Raw genomic sequence first — 14,373 nt, forward strand, 5'->3', positions numbered from 1 at the left:
TCTGGGTTATATATAAATGCAAGCCTTTCTTGAATTAGAAGGACTGGACCCTGGGGTCTCCGCTCTGTAATTTCCCAACTACTGACTGTCAGTCCTCCTAACCTTCCCTTAATGCAGATGTTGGTAAAATGTCATGTTTCATTGCTGGAGTTCAGAAGAGGCGACTTGATTGAAACGTATAAGATTCCGAGGGGTCTTGACACGATGGATGCGGAGGGGATGTTTCTCTTGTGAGAGAACCTAGAACAAGTGGGTCACTGTTTGAAAATAATGGGCGGGATTCTCTTTTGGTTGGCGCTGAAAGCGGGAAACACGATTGGGCGGAGAATAGGTTCCGACGGCAAAATAGCGTCAGGCGGGCACCGATTTGACGCCAAATCGCTATTCTCCGTCACCTTGACAGCGGCGTCAATGTGGTCCAGAACGCACGTATACTAAACATGGTTTGCATGTCATTAGCAGCCTGACCCTGGATACTCCCGGGGCCTCCGCGATTCTCCGCCTCTGATAGGCCGAGTTCCCGACGGTGCGGTTCACTTGTGCTTTTAAAAATCGTGGAACCCCTCCTGCATGGGAACCTCCCTCCGGGCCCTCGCCACGGCAGCACTCCCATCCCCACCCAAAAAACACTCCACCAGCCCAGTGGTGACAGCCACCCTCCAATCCTGGAACCAACTGCGGCAGCAATTTGGCCTGTACAAAATGTCGGACAAGGCTCCCATCTGCAACAACCATAGGTTCAAACCAGCACTGACCGACGCCACCTTCAAAAGGTGGAGGCAGGACGGGGGGACACTGACAGTCAGGGACCTATACACGGACGACAGGATCGCAACACTGGACGAACTGACAGAGAAATTTCAGCTAGCTGGGGGGAACGAGCTACGGTACCTGCAGCTCAAAAACTTCCTACGAAAGGAGACAAGGACGTACCCACAACCGCCACGACGGACACTACTGGAAGACCTACTGGACGCAAGTATCCTAGAGAAGGGGAACTGTAGTGACATGTATGACCGACTGGTAGATAGACCGTACTGGACGCAACAAGAAGGAAATGGGAGGACGACCTGGGGATGGAGATAGGGTGGGGACTCTGGAGCGAAGCACTGCATAGGGTCAACTCCACCTCCACGTGCGCAAGGCTCAGCCTGACGCAACTAAAAGTGGTACATAGAGCCCACTTAACGAGAAACCGTATGAGTAGGTTCTTCCCGGAGGTGGAGGACAAATGTGAGCGGTGCCAGAGAGGCCCGGCCAACCACGCCCACATGTTCTGGTCTTGCCCCAGACTTGTGGAGTACTGGACAGCCTTCTTCGAGGCTATGTCCAAAGTGGTGGGGGTGAGGGTGGAGCCATGCCCGATAGTGGCGGTCTTCGGGGTTTCAGAACAGCCAGATCTATTCCTGGGGAGGAGGGCGGACGCCCTTGCCTTTGCCTCCCTGATTGCCCGCCGTAGAATCCTGTTTGGCTGGCGGTCAGCAGCACCACCCAGAGCTGCAGACTGGCTGTCCGACCTCTCGGAATCTCTCCAAATGGAGAAAATCAAATTCGCCATCCGAGGGTCGGACGACGGCTTCCACAGAACGTGGGAGCCATTCATGCAACTGTTCCGGGACCTGTTTGTGGCCAACGTACATGAGGAAGAATAGTCGGGTGGCCAAGAACCAGGGGAAAATGGACGGGAATCGGGGGAAGGTGGGAGGGGGGGGGGGGGGGGGGGGGGGGCTACGGGCTCGGTATGGGGGTTTGATGGCAAGCCAAGGCCCAAAACCAAACTATAAATAAATGCCTATAAACATGTGCCTCGGCCATATTGGGGAATGTAAAATATGTATGCTGGCTAAAGGGGGCGGCCACAATTATTGTTATGAAGATGCTTACCTGTAAATATTCATGTTAAATTTTTGTGTTTTCCTTTATTTTTTCTCTCTCTCTAATAACTTGTAATTTGTCATATATAAAATATGAAAACTCAATAAAAAAACATTTATAAAAAAAAATCGTGGAACCGGGGCCGGAGCTGCCGAGGGAGAGAGAGGGGGTACGGAAAGTGCCCAACATAGACATGGTTTGCTGACAATTGTGCCGCTGGCCAGAGGGCTTCTGCCAGGGCCAGATCAGCCATGACCGTATTAAATGGCGGAGCAGGTTCGAGGGGCTGAATGGCCTACTCCTGCTCCTTGTTGATATATCCGTATTGCCATCACAGAATTTCATTTTCAGTTTTTGGTTTGTTGTAGATATTGGCTACGAGAACAGCATCAACACCATGCTGAAAGAACTACTGAAGCTTCTTGTGTCCTGTATCGCAGAACCCATAGAAACCATCTCCAGAGTCGGCTGCTCCTGTATCAGGTAGGAACGGGTGAAGATTCACACAGCTCAGCCCCTTGACTGAGTCTGGGCAGTTGTGAAAGAAATGTCCTTTGCACTAGACCCTGCCAATCTGTCTCTTTGTCCCCTTGGCCATCGAGCCCTGGGGTGGGATTTGAACCCGGAACGTCCAGCTCAGAGGCAGAGCCCCCTACCCCAGCACGTGGAACCCAAGTTGTTCGCAGTAGATTTTGTGTGAGGTTCTAGGCTGCCTTGATTTTGAATCATTGCTGGTTCTGCCGTTTAACTTTGCTGTCACTTTGGTTCCAGGTACGTCCTCGTTACAGCCGGACCCGTGTTCACTGATGAGATGTGGAGATTGGCCTGCTGTGCACTTCAAGATGCTTTCACAGTTACACTGGAGCCAGTGAAGGTACTGCCGAAGCCTCTATTTAACATTCGCGCTTTGAGCATTAAGTTGCTGAAGAAACACAGTGACGGCTGTGTTCCACAAACTAGGATCATAGTCCCTGGAATATGGGAGGTGAATCAAATGAATCAAAACCTTCACGATATTAAGGGGAACAAGTAAAGTAGACAGTCACTCCTCCTGAGTGACTCTAGGACTTAATGTATTAATGGATTGAGAAATGGGGGAACCAATGAAAGTTGGCAGCTGGGGTGACGGAGAAGCGGTGCCGGGTATCGTGGCAACGTTTTGGACGGGCTGTAACGGGTGGAATTTGGGACGATCAGCCTGGAGGAAGGTGGAGGTGAGATGGATAAGTGTGTGTAACACGTTACACAGGTTGTCACGATGATCTCCAGACAGAAAGTTAGAAACAGTACTAAGTACCAGTAAATAACAGATTGCCCACGGGCTAATCCAGCTAACCCTTGATTTCTTCGAACTTGTACAATTCTGTGACCCCTGTAACTGGCTGGTTAAGTCACATCACCCAACTGATATAATCAGACTTACTCCCTGTCCTGGGTGTGTTTCGTACTTGCGAAGGTTTCTTTCTAGTTCTGCGAGGTAGAGGAAGAATATTTATAACAGCAAATTACTGCAGATGCTGGAATCTGAAACCAAAGAGAAAATGCTGGAAAATCTCAGCGGGTCTGGCAGCATCTGTCGGGAGAGAAAAAAGAGCTCCCGTTTCGAGTCCGATGACTCTTTGTCAAAGCTAACGGACAGAGAAAGTGGGAAATATTTATACTGTGGAGTGAGAATGAAAGATGAGTCATAGCCACAGACACCCAGGGAAACCGGGTGCTAATGGCCACAGAAACCAAGGGAACAGAGTGCTAATGGCAGTCCCCAGAGAGAACAAAAGGTGTGAAAGGCCAAACAGCAGAGAAACTAACATCAGCGGGTAAAACTGTGACAGATGTTGTTAATGTGGGGGTGGGTAGGGGAAAGCAAAGGAGAAAAGGGTAAGGAAAGGTGGATAAGATGGGGAGGGGGGGGTTAAATATATATGTAAAGAAAGAGAAGAGAGAAAGAAATGATAAAAGACAGTTAAAATGAAAAGGGATGAAAACTAGTGGGTCGAGGTGGGGTAGAGCTAACCATCTGAAGTTGTTGAATTCGATGTTCAGGCCGGAAGGCTGTAGCGTGCCTAACCGGAAGATGAGATGTTGTTCCTCCAGTTTGCGTTGAGCTTCACTGGAACATTGCAGCAGGCCAAGAACAGACATGTAGGCATGGGAGCAGGGTCTTGTGTTAAAATGGCAAGCAACAGGAAGGTCAGGGTCCTGAATGCGCACAGACCGAAGATGCTCAGCAAAGCGACCACCCAGTCTGCGTTATTGAGAAGACCACATTGGGAGCAGCGAATGCAAACCTGGAATATTCATGCCTACTCTCTATTTCCTGTTGGTTGACCAATCCACTATCCAAGCTAAATATGTTGCCCCCTGCATCATGAGCTACATCATGAGTTTGTGTAGTAAGATCTCAGAAACTTTATGTCATTTTAAACACGTCTCCAACTCTCATCGTTAACACTTTCTAAGTCTCACCCTTGAACATTGTGCAGCAGCCTTTGATATGGCCCCTACTGGAAATCGAGTACACCACATCTACAGGTTCCCCTTTATCCACATTGCTTGTTGCTCCCTGACTTTTAATTTAATTAATGCCTGACTTTTCAATCATTTCATAAGCAAAGACTAATTTACAGGCTATGTTTAAGGCCCAATAATGAGGGATCTCCAACCTTTGCCTTCCACAATGACACCCGCAGAGGATGTTTTCCACATCAGAAGCTTTCTTAGTTTGAATTCATTGTGATCTCCCATTACCCAGTCCATTTTCTTCAGCACGCTTAACACTGAAGCTCTATTTTGAAGACACTGTTCAGGTATTTGAAGAGCATTTTCCCAAACTCAAAGAGGACCCAAACAGAAATATCAAAAGCAAGGCACATTTTGCACGCTTTGGTGTTCCAACATCCACAAAATACAAGTAAAATTGGGGATTGGAGGTATCGCAGACAAAATTTAAATCTGTTCTGAAGCAAGGAATAATTCTGATTGGAGATACCGTGGAAGTAATTGAAATGAATTCTAGAACTTCAAAGAGCCCGCGCTTCATCTACATTCTCACAATCATCTTCCCTCTCTCAGGGGCAGGGGGTCACAGTCTCAGAATAAGGGGCAGGCCATTTAGGACTGAGGCGAGGAGACATTTCTTCGCTCAGATGTTGATGAATCTTTGGAATTCTCTACCCCAGAGAGCTGTGGAGACTCGGTCATTGAGTATATTCAAGGCAGAGATCGATCGATGTCTAGATATCAAGAGATATGGTGAAGCACGGGAAAATGGCATTGAGGCAGATGATGAATCACGATATAGCTGAATGGCAGAGCAGGTTCGAGGGGCTGAGTGGCCCTTTCTGCTCCCACTTTCCTTTTCCAGAGCTTATGCAATTGAAGTCGGTGCTGCCAATGGTGAAGCGATGAAAATTTGGGATGTTCAGGAGGCCTGAATAGAAAGAAGTGCAAGGTGTTTAAAAGATGAAAAGGATTTGGAAGATTCAAACCTTCCTCAGCCAACCCCAGCCGCAGCTAATTGCCAGGATGGTTCACCTTACTGCCATCCATTGTTGGTACTGCCCGATTAACCTCCATAACCATAGTAAGTCACCATTACCCGAAGGGTTTCGAGATGTGATGAAGTTGGTGTGTAAACAACAAGTGTCACCCTTTTTAACACTCTGGGCAGATGTTTGGGGTTATATTAACCCCGGTTCACTCTTGTCTTTCAGAACCTGCTGGCCTGTTTCCAGAGCGGCTCGGACACCTTCAGCGGAGATGCGTGTGAGGTGAAGGTGGCAGCTCCGTCGCATTCCGCCAGTGCGGAGGCCGAGTACTGGAGAATCCGGGCGATGGCACAGCAGGTAACACGCCAACGCAGGCCTTTGTCATGGTGGGGGGGTGGTGGGGGGGGGGGGGGGGGGGTGCTGCACAGGCACTGAGCATTTCCTGATTGGGCCACAGAATTCTTAATTCCACCTGTCTTGATGTGAGTGCGAAGACAGCAGGAGGTTATAGGCTATGCAGTCCTACAAGCCGCTTCTGTCATTCAATGGGATCATGGCTGCTCTGTATCTTATCGCCATCCATTCCTCTGACGGCGGGAAGAAAAATTTCCTCACTCACTCCCACCGGATTGTCATGTTGTTTCCCTTTGTCCTAGCCCCCCCCCCCCCCCCCCCCCCCCCCCCCCCACCACCACCACCAACCCCCCAACTCAACCAATCAAAGTCCCGAAACCCTCGATCAAACCATCCTTCAAATTATTATATTTCAGGGAAAACGGGTCCAGTATTGTTTCGGAAACAAAATATTTTGTTTCTAAGCCATTACATAGAATTTACACTGCAGAAGGGAGGCCATTTGGCCCATCGAGTCTGTACCGGCTCTTGGAAAGAGCACCCTCCCAAGTCCACACCTCCCACCCTATCCCCATAACCCAGTAACCCCACCCAACACTAAGGGCTGAGGGCCCTTGGCCCATTGTTTGGTCTGGTATATTCTGACTGCAACCATCTTCCGCTCCAGGTTTTCCTGCTGGATACCCAGTGCTTTGCCAAAACCCCCAACAACAGGGAAGGCTTTGAGCACGCTCAGTCCTGCGTGCTGATCATCGAGCTCCCACCAGACGAGAAACCCAATGGACACACGCAGAAAAGGTAAAGAAACACGCGGACATGCTTTGGTGGGGATGGGGGGATTGTGCTGCCCGAATGATGCATAGATAGGTGACCAGCTCGTACTTTCTTTCAGTGCCGTTTCTGATCTACCATCAATGACTCTGAGACGAATGGTTGAACTATTGAGGCTTTATTGTGCTAGCTGTTAAGCCTCCTCCAGCTGGAACCAGGAATGGGGGCAGCGCAGGAGGGCGTACACTTTTATACAGAGCCTGCTGGGTGGAGCCAGCAGGCAGGGATTTACTGTAATGACTGTAGTACAATGGCAGTACCGTAATACACGTACTATATGATCAGTGGTGTTTAACCACAGTTTCTTCCTCATAATCCTTATGATTCCAGCATGCTCGGAGGCAGAACATTCTAGAACCTCTGCCGTTCACTTTCAATCTCCTCAGTGTTCCAGTTGTTCTCCATGGTAAGAAATTTCATGGGGGGGGGGTCCTTCTTTAGCTTCTCGCTGACTAATCCTCCAGTTTCTCTTCAAAATCTCAGAGCTGCAGAGTTCTGAGCTCAGGCGTGGGATTCACTCCATTCTTCCTTAATTCCTGACCCTCGGAAATACTCCTGTTTTCTCACCGCCCTCTTGTTTCTCAGGTGCAGCTGCTCCGCAGCTTTTAGCAGACTCGCGGCCACCAACGTGGATGTTTTTGGAAAGAGCTTCTGGAAAACTCCCACAGGCAGCTTCCCAGAATTCCAACAAGACTCCACCCTGAATTTCGATTCAACGAGATTTCAATTCCAACAAGACTCCACCCTGAATTTCGATTCAACGCGACTTGCGCTGGATACGGAGCCCCAGCGGGGAAAGCGCAGCCGAGGCAGCTCATAGCCGCGTTTTGTACACCGAATGCTCCGCTCGCCGGAACTCCCCAGTGTAGCGAATGGTGTCCCCCGATCTCCTCCCAGCCCCTCCCAGCACTAGGGGAGGGTCTCCACACCCAGCTGGAACTGCCAGGCTGGCATCAGCAGTGCCAGGGCACCACCCTGTCTAAAGGGCATGCAACTGGGAGCCTCCAATCCCCTGGGCGACACGACAGATGCTGTTCAATCTGGTCCCCGCGGGGCCCTGTACTGGAATGCCACTCGCCCCAGATCTCTGCGGGCAAAGGGGATGAATCCCAAAGCCTCGGGTTACCTTCGGGAATCTGCACATCACAGTGAGACCAGCTGTCTGGCTTTAATAGCAGATTTGCCAAAAAGTGATCCCATCCGCAACGTTCGATCTCGCGAGGCGTTGCGAGCCAGGTCGATCCTGGGAGCGGGGTCTCCCGGCTTTTATCGGCCACACTGCATCATGGCGAGCTGACTTTCGGGCGCAGTGAGGCCCTTGGAGCGCGCCCAACATCATTTATTGGCAAAATCCCACCCGCCCCCCCATCTCTATGGCAACCGAGGTCAGCTGCGCTGTCTGATTGATTTTGTTGATCGGTTAACTTTTTTTAAAAATGTTTTTATTCTCCATTTTCACATTTTCCTTCAAAATGTACACCCCACCAACAAGCAGTAAACGGTAACAAATACAAAGTCAATCCCCTCAACAACAGCAACGGACCCATCCTCCCACCACCTCAAACAATGGCCCACCTGGCAATATATGCATCAAATAAGACAAACCCTCCACAGTGCGGAAAAAAAAAGATTGGCTAACTTTTAACTTCAAAGCCAATTGTTTTAATTACAGGGTCCACCTGAATGATTTAGATTTCCCTTAAACAGGGCTATGCTCCTCAGACTCACCGTCTGCAGTTCACCAGCTAAATGAAGACCACATGTTGTCTTCTGGCTTTCACACTCCTATTTCTGACCACATTGAGCACACCAATAGGGAGCAGGAATAGGCCACTCGGCCCCTCGAGCCTACTTCGCCATTCAGATCATGGCTGATCTGATAGTAACGCCCAGCCCACATTTCTGGTAACCTTTCACCCCCTTTGCTTACCAAGAATCTATCTACGTCTGCCTCAAAAATATTCAAAGATTCTGCTGTCACCACCTTTTCAGGAAGAGATCTAATCGCCTCTTAATCTTCTAAGTTACAAATGTAACTTCTCCAAACTTTCCTCATTAAACAATAGGAATAAACACCCTGAACTGTAAATCATCCCTGTTCTGTGTACCAGTTCATCCACCACGTCTTCCCATTTATCTTCAATCTCCAACCCGAATGTTGTATTCCTACAATTAATATTTATACCATAGAACCATGGAATCCCTACAGTGCAGAAGGAGGCCAATTGGCCCATCGAGTCGGCACTGACCCTCCGAAAGAGCACACTACATCACGCCCGCCCTATCCCCGTATCTCTATCTAACCTGCATATCTTTGGATTGTGGGAGGAAACCGGAGCGTCCGGAGGAAACCCACGCAGACACGAGGAGAACGTGCAGTCTCCCCACAGAGGGTGACCGAAGGCTGGAATTGAACCCGGGTCCTTGGCGCTTTGCGGTAGCCGTGCTAACCACTGTGCTACCGTGCCGGCCATAGTCCGCAGATATTAATATGAGCCATGAATTTGGTGATTATGATAATCTTCACAATATCCTGGGATAATGCATATCCCTCTAATGTCTCTCATTGGAATAGGAATTCTTGATTTCTGCAATTATAATTATTGTTCCATCCTGTCTTGTCTTAAGTCTTTATTCAATTACACCAAGTGCAAAGATGAGCAGGATAAGTGGATTGGCCATGCTAAATTGCCCTTAGTGTCCAAAAGGTTAGGTGGGGTCATTGGGTTACGGGGATGGGGCAGGGAGCGGACCTGGGTAAGGTGCTTTTTCAGGGGGTGGGTGAAGCCGAAATGGTCTCCTTCTCCTAAATGGCTCTGTCGGGATTCTATGAGCATTGCTTTTCTGTATTTAAACAAGAAAATGTGCAACATATAAATTTTGCGATGAAAGGGTATTAACTGCTTTATCTTGCACCCTGCATTTACAATGGTACTAAGCACTAAGAGTCATGTTCAATCTTCTTTTGGTGTCAAATGCAACGTCTTCCACCTTGTTCAATTCATACGTTTTCTCCAACTAATCTTTGCTCATGTTAGTTGGTGTTTAACCTTCTCTTGGCGTCTGGTATTGATTATTCCTCCAGGTTGCACTGTACTAATCTCCCTCCTGTTGCTTCTTTCTCCCCATGCTTGACTGTCGAACAGGAAAATAGGGTAAGCAGTGAGTTTTCATGGTACGGGGGTCCTGTAGGTTTGGAGAAATCCTGTGCCAAATGCTCCATTTTGCACCATCTCCGGCCCATCTCCTGTGTCCAAAACAAAACACCAAGCGAGGATGGTGAGGGAAGAAAAGCAAATAGCGAAGATATTTCAGGGGGGAAAAAAATCACACACTTAATTATTTTGATTCGATGCACATCAGAGCTCTTACCTGTTGACAAATTGGGTGCACAATGTTTTTATTCACTCTTGGGAAGTGTTGTCCGTCCTTAATTGCCCTTGAACTGAATGGCTCGCTCCTTTTAGAGGACATTTAACATTGCTGTGGGTCTGGAGTCACATGTAGGTCAGACCAGGTAAGGATGGCAGATTTCCTTCCCTAAAGGGCATTACTGAATCTGATGGGGTTTTTAAGGCAATGGTAGGTCATCGTTAGACTTTTAAAAATTCCAGACTTTTATTGAATTCAAATTTCACACGTGCCGTGGTTGGGATTCGAACTCGGGTCCCCAGAGAATTACCCCGGGTCTCTGGATTACGAGTCCAGTGAGAATACCACTCCACCACCACCACGTCCCCCTAGTGGTGGATGTCTGGTCAAAATGTGCCAATAATATTTTTTCCTGGAGACGCAAAAAACAACGGAATTTTGGGTGTGATGTCTGTGAGTTTCAGTTGTGGCTCAGTGGGTAGCACGCTCGCTTCTGGGTCCCAAGGTTCTGGGTTCAAGTCCCACTACAGGTCTTGAGCATAAAAAGCTAGCCGGCACTCCAGTGCAGTACTGAGGGAGTGCTGCACTGTCAGAGACATTGGGCTGCATTCTCTAGTTCCCCCAGCCGCGTGCTTCTTGGCGATGTACCGTTCGCTGGAGGCGGGATTCCTGCTGCCAGGGAACTCGTGGGCGGGGTCGCATTGCCAGAGGGAACAGAGAATCCCAATGGTCGGAGAATTCCGGCTATTTGCCTTGCACGGATGTTAAAGATTCCAGGCACCAATTTGAAGAAAAGCAGCGGTGTGATCCCTGATGTGCTGACTAATATGAACATGCAAATTGATAGCAGGGGTAGGCCATTCAGCCCCTCCAAGTTGCTCCACTATTCAATAGGATCATGGCTGATTTGTGGCCTGAAATTCCTGTCCACCCTCGATAACCTTTGATTCTTTATACCTGTGTAACAATTTGCATTTATCTAGTGGCAAGATCTGGGTACAATGTTTGAATGTGCTTTGTAGATGCATTGTAGGAGCAGAGAATAAACAGCATAATCCCTCAAAATGGTCCACTTGCGTTTAATTATATTCTGCATTTTATTATCGCAACGTAGAAACACATTGGTGTAGTTACTTTCCATCTTCACTTGCTGGCTCCCTTGCTGGTTTGGAATTGCCTTTCTCTCCTCACATGCTGCCACCTCCCTTTCAAAATCAGCATCATGATCTTCTCAAAAACCCCTCCCAACCCCCTGTCCTTATAAACTATCACAGACTCACATACATACTTATCACACACGCACTCATTACACACACACTCACATCAGACACAAACACACGCACACACACGCACACAGGCATTCATATCTCACATACACGGGCAGCACGGTGGCGCAGTGGGTTAGCCTTGTTGCCTCACAGCGCTGAGGTCCCAGGTTCGATCCCGGCTCTGGGTCACTGTCCGTGTGGAGTTTGCACATTCTCCCCTTGTCTGCATGGGTTTCACCCCCACAACCCAAAAATGTGCAGGGTAGGTGGATTGGCCATGCTAAATTGCCCCTTAATTGGAAAAAATTGAATTGGGTACACTAAATTTTTTTTTTTAAATATCTCTCATACACACGCACTCATCACATGCACACAAACACATCACACACACACACACATCACACACACACACACACAACACATCACACACACACACACACATCACACACACACAAACACATCACCACACACACAACACACGCACTCATATACACACAAACACACACGCACACAGGCATTCATATCGCACATATACACACACACAAACGCATCACACACACACACACAAACACATCACACACACACAAACACACGCACTCGTATCATACACACAACACACGTACTCATATCTCACAAACAAAACTCACACGTGCACACACGCTCATATCACACATGCAGTCAAATCACACACAAATACACATTCATGTACACACATAACCATACTCTCACACATGTATACATACACATCACACATACAAAAACACACTCATGTACAAATACGAGTACACACATACATGTATGCACATGTATAGAGACATATGCACACTCATACACACACCCACCCACGCATGTACATACATGCAAACGTGCATTCACACACACTTATGTACCACACACACGCTTCATGTACATGCACAAACATATACACAACACATGTACTTCACGTTCTCATTTACACGCTCATACATGCACTCATGTACACACACTCCTATGTACAGAGACACATAATTAATATGCACTCATGCACATGCCCATGGACACATACATCATTCCACATATACACACGCTCATGCACACACATCTATCCACATATATACACACTTCCTTACTCTGTGTGCGTTCCCGCCTAAATCTCTGTCTTTTAATCCACAGAATTCCATTCCGGACAATAGTGGTGAGTTTGTTATCTCACCAGGTGTTACTTCAGAATCTATATGACGTTCTGCTTGAAGAATTTGTCAAAGGCCCAACACCAAGTGAGGCTTCAGAGCGAACCGTGACCTTCGGGGAAAGCAAGCCTGCCAGTTTCCTGAGGTACATCTCCATGCAGAACCTGGCTGTCATCTTTGATCTGCTCTTGGACTCCTACAGAACAGCCAGGGAGTTTGACACCAGGCCTGGGCTGAAGTACCTGCTGATGAAGGTGTCAGGCGTGGGAGGGGCCGCCAACCTCTACCGCCAATCAGCCATGAGCTTCAACATTTACTTTCAGGCTTTGGTTTATGCCATCTTGACCAACCAGGAGAACATCACCGCTGAGCAGGTCAAGAAGATTCTGTACGAGGAGGAAGAGCTGAGCACGGATTCTTCCCAGCAATGTTCCTCGGAGGATGAGGATATCTTTGAGGAGACGGCCCAAGTCAGCCCTCCCAGGGGGAAGGAGAAGAGACAGTGGAGAGCGAGAGTGCCGTCTCTCAGTATCCAGCCTGTCAGCAATGCCGACTGGGTCTGGTTGGTGAAGAGGCTGCACAAGCTGTTCCTGGAGCTCTGTAATAACTATATCCAGTTGCACCTTGACCTGGAGAGCCTGGCAGAGGAACCCCTGGCAATGCGAGGTGACCCCCTCTCCTTTCTGCCCTCCTGCTATTCCGAAGGCTCCACCCCGTCCACCGGGGGCATGTCGGGCAAGGATACCCCTTCGGAAGAGGGCGCCAAGTGTCATGGGAAGGAGCAGGCGGCGGAAGATGGGAAGGCCAAGGGGCCAGGCAGCGCCCCCTTGAGCCCCAACGTGGAGAAGAAAGAGCAAGGCAGGAGGAAGGAATGGTGGGAGAGCGCCAGTAACAAGATCTACACCATGGCCACCGACAAGACCATCAACAAGCTCGTCTTCGAGTACAAGAAGCGCAAACAGCAGCATAACCTGACCTCGTTTGCCAAGGACGGGAAGTCAGAGAAGGGGGAGGCAGCACCAGGGAGATGTCCGGATTCACCTCTGCAACGGCCTCAGCAGCTGTTGGACCAGAGCCAAATGAGGCATTCCCTGAGCGCCGGCCCTGAGCTCCTCAGGCAGGACAAGCGGCCTCGCTCTGGCTCCACAGTCAGCTCCCACAGTGTCTCTGTCCGTGACACCGAGGCCCAGATGCAGGTACAGTACTGATTTCAAATGTCTTAGAATCCTGGGTCTGTACATCTGCCATTCAATCCAGTCGGTTCTACCTCAAAGAGCAATCCAGTTAGCCCCGCATTCTTTCCCAACATCACGGCGATTCTTTCTCTCATGTATTTACCCAATTCTCTTTTGAGACCGACTATTGAATCTCTACCCTCCGCCCTCTCGTGCATTCCAAATCCTAACCATTTGTTGTATTAAGAAACGTTTTCTCATGCTGGGTCTGGTGTTTGTGCCAATTCCCTTTTGCTCAGAAACCCCCCCCCCCCGCCCAATCCCAATACCTCCCCACCTATGTTCATTAATCCCGACCATCCTGTGCCCATGTCTGGGCCTGGCAGGAAGGACCAAACTTCTCATTTCAAGTGAGGGACTTCCCTCCCATTTGTTTTTCGGGGCAGTAAACCTGCATTGGAGAAGCACTGAGATAGTCACGCTGTTTGTATTATAAGCCAGGCGTTAGCAGAAGGATGCGATCATCCACAATGGGTATGGCCGTGGGCAGCACAGTAGCATTGTGGATAGCCCAATTACTTCACAGCTCCAGGGTCCCAGGTTCGATTCCGGCTTCGGTCACTGTCTGTGCGGAGTCTGCACGTTCTCCCCGTGTGTGCGTGGGTTTCCTCCGGGTGCTCCGGTTTCCTCCCACAGTCACAAAGATGTGCAGGTTAGGTGGATTGGCCATGCTAAATTGCCCTTAGTGTCCAAAATTGCCTGTAGTGTTGGGTGGGGGTTACTGGGTTATGGGGATAGGGTGGAGGTGTGGACCTTGGGTGGGGTGCTCTTTCCAAGAGCT

The 14,373-nt window shown here is 49.0% G+C and overlaps 1 protein-coding gene across 1 annotated transcript in view; it reads left to right on the top strand.

Moving 5' to 3' along the window:
• The window catches only part of arfgef3 (ARFGEF family member 3), a 178,175-nt gene that overhangs the window by 159,432 nt on the left and 4,370 nt on the right, over positions 1–14,373 (top strand). Inside the window, 5 exon segments of the mRNA XM_038816316.1 lie at positions 2,244–2,358; positions 2,647–2,749; positions 5,589–5,720; positions 6,385–6,515; positions 12,341–13,553. Of these exon segments, the coding sequence (XP_038672244.1) occupies positions 2,244–2,358; positions 2,647–2,749; positions 5,589–5,720; positions 6,385–6,515; positions 12,341–13,553 (1,694 nt within the window).

This window comes from Scyliorhinus canicula, chromosome 1 (genome assembly GCF_902713615.1).
Source record: "Scyliorhinus canicula chromosome 1, sScyCan1.1, whole genome shotgun sequence".
In the NCBI taxonomy this organism is placed as follows: Eukaryota; Metazoa; Chordata; class Chondrichthyes; order Carcharhiniformes; family Scyliorhinidae; genus Scyliorhinus; species Scyliorhinus canicula.